This window comes from Cyprinodon variegatus, unplaced genomic scaffold (assembly GCF_000732505.1).
Source record: "Cyprinodon variegatus isolate N-32 unplaced genomic scaffold, C_variegatus-1.0 Scaffold743, whole genome shotgun sequence".
Lineage (NCBI taxonomy): Eukaryota > Metazoa > Chordata > Actinopteri > Cyprinodontiformes > Cyprinodontidae > Cyprinodon > Cyprinodon variegatus.
Genome location: NW_015151196.1, coordinates 278,488 through 283,778, shown reverse-complemented (window position 1 = coordinate 283,778; position 5,291 = coordinate 278,488). Strand labels below are relative to the sequence as shown.

Below are 5,291 nucleotides of genomic sequence, written 5' to 3'. Positions count from 1 at the left end.
AGACCGAACTTCCCGACCTCAAACCTTGTGGGCGGGACTAAGTTCGGAATGGCACCCAGGCTAGCTTTTAACTACAGTTTGTGGACTTCCTGATAGTAAAGAATTACAATAGTCCAGCCTTGAAGTAACAAATGCATGGACTAGTTTCTCAGCATCACCCCTGGACAGGAGATTTCTCATTTTTGCAATATTCCACAGATGAAAGAAGGAAATTCTAGAAACCTCTTTGATCTGGGATTTAAATTACAGGTTTTTTACTTTATTATCCGAAATCAGTTTAATCCAAATGAAGTGACTGACTAATCAGCTTCTTTTTCAAAGACTATAACTGTTTGCATTCAGGAACAGAAAGTTAAGAGTCATCCAGGTTTTTATGTAGTAATCTATGTAATGGGTTAGCTTCATCTGGATTTATAGACAGATATAACGGAGTATCATCATAAAGGTCATTCAGACCAAGAGTTGGACTTCTATAGTATCTCTATGGAAGCAGGGAAGTGGCCAGCAGTGAAATCTTCTGCTTCCCTCTCACCTCGTGCTACTACATGGTCCTGAGGTGACAAACATCAGCAAATAGACTGAATGGTTAGTGCTGCATTTGTGCTGCTTTACTTTTTAAGATATAATCATTTTAATTTTTGGCTGATGACGTCACCATCCCCCCATTAAGCTCCGATTTTATCCAAACTGGTCTACTTTTTTAGTGCTTCGTTTGTGCTGATTTGTGCCGTTAAAATTATCGTTTGTGCTACTTTCATTTTAGAGATATTAAAGATAATTTTTTCGGTCATCCTGAGGTCACCATCCCCCCTAACGTAGCACTAAAAAAGTAAACCAGTTTGGATAAAATCGGAGCTTGATGGGGGGATGGTGACCTCTGGATGACCTAAAAAATAATCTTTTAATATCTCTAAAATGAAAGTAGCACAAAGGATAATTTTAACAGGACAAATCTGCACTAACGTAGCACTAACCATTCAGTCTATTTGCTGATGTTTTTCACGTGGGCGGGGTGTCAGCTTCAAGCAGCTGTTTGTGATCAATGAAGTTGAAATAACAGAATTTTTCTGTAAAATTGCATCACCTATCAAGGATTGGTTGTACTTGTTACAAAGGTTAAAATGCAGCCGAGTTGAAGCTTTTCTTAATTAAAATGGAATTTAGAGAAAATAATGTTAACAAGGTAGAGATAAGGAATGCTCTGAAGAGTTTTTTAGGTGGCTTAAAAAAAAAAAAAGCTGTTTTAATATAGTCCTAGAAGGACTGTTGGTCATCCTCCCTTTCCTCCAGCACAGACCCTGGTCTGTCGCTGCTCACTGCCCAGCATTGGAGCTCTTTGCCTGGTAGATCTAAAAAGGAAATGCCACCGAATCAGAACGTCATCCAGACGCAGCTTTGGATGAACCAAAGTGGACGTTTTATATGCTTTGACCTCATTTTTTGTCACGATTACGAAGTCTGGGAGCGGCCATTTTTTGTCCAAATATAGTAGCCCCTCCCTCCTGCCATCTTCCAGCAGTGACGTCACGGTGCGGTAAGCCTAGCGCCATTCTCCCCGCTTTACAAGCTACATCAATGGGAACTACTAGACACATCTGCAATCAACAACAATTATTGAAGATTTCCAGAGGACTTCACCATTGAAATTCACCAGAGCTATAGTGAAACTGACAATGCCCACGTGCATGGCAGCTGGATGCTGGAATACATCGGGTAAAAGTGGAAAAAAAAGAGTTATTCCACCTTTCTGATTCCTGATCCTCCACGGACGGGTTGGTCGTTGGATCGCCAACTTGAAGAGGGAGGATTTGCCATCGAACTTCTGGCCAGAGAAAAAACCCGTAATATGTAGCCAACATTTGGAAGAAGAATGTTTTCAAGATGACTTGGATAATAGCGCGTTGTGACAAACACCAGATACAGCACTGGGACTTGATCAACAGCCGATACCGCACCGTGACGTCACTAACCAGTAGGTGGCAGTAGTGTTCTTTGACAAACATGGATGCCTCCAGTAAAGCACATTCACATGAAAATTACTCTCAATTAAAAACACTGATCATTTATTGAACAGTATTTTATTATTTTTTTTTTTTTTTTACAAAAGTTTGAATTCCGAATATTAGCGGACTTTCCCTTTAATTCTTTGGAACAGCAGCATATATCATCTTTATTTTGTTTTATTTTTACAAGTGATTTAAAGAACCAGCCATTGAATCTTATTTTGATGATGTCAGCATCCAGAAGCGGTTCTTGTGGTACCAGTAGAACCAGCTGTGCTGAATCATCCATTGATCATGTTTGTGTCGACAGGCGGCGTACCCCAGCGTGGAGCAGCAGCCCCCTCACCACCCCCCCTACTACCACCACAGCCACCCCCTGCCTCCCCCTCACCAGGCCTTTCACCACCATCACCCATCCCTGCCCCCGCATGAGGCTCCACCTCCTCGCTTCAGAGACAAGCAGCGTTTGCCGCAGCATCGCGCCTTTGCATCGAGTCCGGTAGGTTCTGCTCTGGTTCTGGTAGACTGAATGGGTCCGGCTGCAGCCGTCTGAACGTTATCGGTGAAACGTTTCCTGTCTCCTATCCCGCAGCACGACTACGACATGCGGGTGGACGACTTCCTGCGGCGGACCCAGGCAGTGGTGAGCAGCAGACGTGAGCGCGAGCGGCAGCGGGAACGCGACCGCGGGGGGCCGCGGCGGGACAGGGAGCGAGAGCGAGGGAGGGACCGAGACAGGGAGAGAGAAAGGGACAAGGAGAGGGGCCGGTACCGCAGGTGATCACATGGTGGTCGGCGCTCTTATTTTGACAGTCAACTGACTGGTTTCCTGTTCATTTTGAAATAATGTATAAACATCCAAGCAAAACAACCTCCAGGATGACATCTTCAGTGTTTACCTCCAAAATAAAGTTTCATTGTTTCTTAACTTCTAATCTGAGATTCTATGTAAATACTTTTTTATCTTGTGACTTAATTTCCCAGAATCCCTCTGTCGTCGCTGTAGGCTGGTAGTCGCCAACATGAGGGTTGTGGCCCTTAGACAGAAAAAAAAGGCTGATTTTTATTGTGAATGGTTGGATGTTGTTTCCTGTTGACTCCTTCACATTAAACGTTTTTTCTCTTTGTCACTTCCTGTTGAATGTATTCATGCTTTCTGATTGGTTGTCACTGTGTATCGATCCTCACACATGGGAAGTTCTGTCATACCAAAAAAAAGTTGCTTTTGTTTCCAAGTTTGAAGACGTTTCTCTTCCATCCAGGAAACTTTTTCAATAAAAAAATATCAGAAATAGCGTTGAGTTCCAGGTTTTATATCATCGCAACCTAAACTCCTTTACAGGGGAAAAGAAGACGTCGTCTGTTCAACCAGGCCACAGCTCCCTTTAATCCCCCCCTCTTTCAGAGACATGGGCCATTTCCTGATCTGTGTACTTGTGTTTTCTCATTTCCTCATGAAACGTCATCTGCCTCAGCCCTAGTTCCAATTCACAAGAACAGCAGACCGAGAACAAAGTCCCTGGATGTTATTCTCGCCCCTCCCTCTTTACCCAGCATGCACTGCAGCAGCTTTCAATGGAGCGCTAACAGAGCTTGAATAAGTACGCTTTAAGATAATTTGAGGTGAGAATATTATACATTTAAAGGCACACTATGGAACATTTACCAATTTTATGCGTAATAAAAAAAATTAATTTAAAGGTAACGGCAGCCAGGGCTAACATTAGCCCGTCTGCAGCAGCCCTCTCTGTGAAGGACCACTGGCTCTAATGGCGAGTTTTTTGTTTTATTTGGCAAAATGTTCATTTGATTTATCTGATTGTCTTTTATTACCATTCCCCCTATAAATGAAAAAAAGCAGAATTTATCATCTAGAGACTATTAATAACTGGAGGTGAAATGCAGCTCCAGACGAGCCGAGCGTGTGGTGATGTCATCACTACACTTCTGTTCTAACTGACCCATATTTATGCTGCACAGTAAATACTATATTTGCAGCCGATTCGGATGTTATCATCCCAATAAATGTAAGCAATTATCAGTCCCATAGAATTTTGATTGGTTCCTGTTAAGTTTTTCCTCTCCACTGTCGCTACAAGCATGCTTGGTGTGAAGGATTGCTGAAGAGTGATGCAATGAACTGGTTTTCCTTAGAAAACTTCCGATCAATCTGACTGGATGGTCTGGTAAACTGTAAAGTGCCTTTTGATGATGTGTTGTGAATTGGCGCTATAGAAATAAACTGAATAGAATAGAAAGGATTCAGATTGTTAATTATCACCAAGTTAATTCTAACCCTAATAAAGAACTGGTTTATTAAAGTGAAATGTTTCAGATCTATAACTTTCTGTTTCTCTGGGACTTTTGTTTTGAAAAGCCCGGAAACAGCTGTGTATGCTAAAACAGCTTCCGGGTTTCCTCGAGCCGCAAGTCCACGTCAGAGTGGAGCGGAGCTGGTAGAGACAGACCACCCAGATCCGAACCGAACCGTGGAAACATGGCGGACGATGCCACGCGCCGAGCCGTGTCACAGATCCCGCTTCTCAAGACGCACGCGGGTCCTCGGGAACGCGCGCTGTGGCCGCAGCGGCTGAAGGAGGAGTACCAGGCTCTGATCCGGTTCGTGGAGCAGAACAAGGCCGCTGATAATGACTGGTTCCGCCTGGAGTCCACTCCGGACGGCACGCGTTGGACCGGTAGCTGCTGGTTCGTGCACGAGCTGCTCCGCTACGAGTTTGCCGTAGAGTTCGACATCCCGGTGACGTACCCGGAAACGGCGCCGGAACTAGCGATCCCAGAGCTGGACGGGAAAACGGCCAAGATGTTTCGGGGCGGGAAGATCTGCCTCACCGAACACTTCGCTCCGCTGTGGGCGCGCAACGTGCCGCGCTTCGGGATCGCGCACCTCATGGCGCTCGGGCTCGCGCCCTGGCTGGCCGTAGAGATCCCGGACCTGATCAGCAAAGGTCTGGTCATCCACAAGGAGAAACCACGTGACGGAGCGGAGTGACGTCAGAGGATGGGGTCTGGCTGATGGAGGCGAGAAGGATTTATGAACAGGGTTCTGTCACAGAATAACATCTAGCAGCCAAAGTTCTGCAGGACTGGCTGTGGATCCACGGTCTGCTTGGACCTCATTCTGGAGAACCCAGGTTATTCTCAATGAGTTCTGGTTCTGAGAGGCTGATCTACTGTCAGTCAGGAGAACAGATGTTGTACAGAAGAATAAAAAGTTCTGGTTCAGATTGTGTGTTTGGTTCTGTAACAAAAAAACTTGGTTCTGAGAAA

At 44.9% G+C, this 5,291-nt stretch overlaps 2 protein-coding genes across 2 annotated transcripts in view; both read left to right on the top strand.

The window, feature by feature from the left end:
- ythdc1 (YTH domain containing 1) overlaps positions 1-3,221 on the top strand; it is a 16,537-nt gene extending 13,316 nt beyond the window's left edge. The window contains exons 15-16 of the mRNA XM_015395493.1: positions 2,314-2,502; positions 2,596-3,221. Coding sequence (XP_015250979.1) covers positions 2,314-2,502; positions 2,596-2,784 — 378 coding nt within the window. The 3' untranslated portion in view covers positions 2,785-3,221. The remainder of the gene's footprint in view (positions 1-2,313; positions 2,503-2,595) is intronic.
- A 1,184-nt stretch (positions 3,222-4,405) lies between these two features.
- Positions 4,406-5,285, top strand: ufc1 (ubiquitin-fold modifier conjugating enzyme 1). The gene has a single exon (XM_015395480.1). The coding sequence runs from the start codon at positions 4,501-4,503 to the stop codon at positions 5,011-5,013; it is 513 nt and encodes a 170-aa protein (XP_015250966.1). The 5' UTR covers positions 4,406-4,500; the 3' UTR covers positions 5,014-5,285.
- The last annotated feature ends 6 nt before the right edge of the window (positions 5,286-5,291 follow it).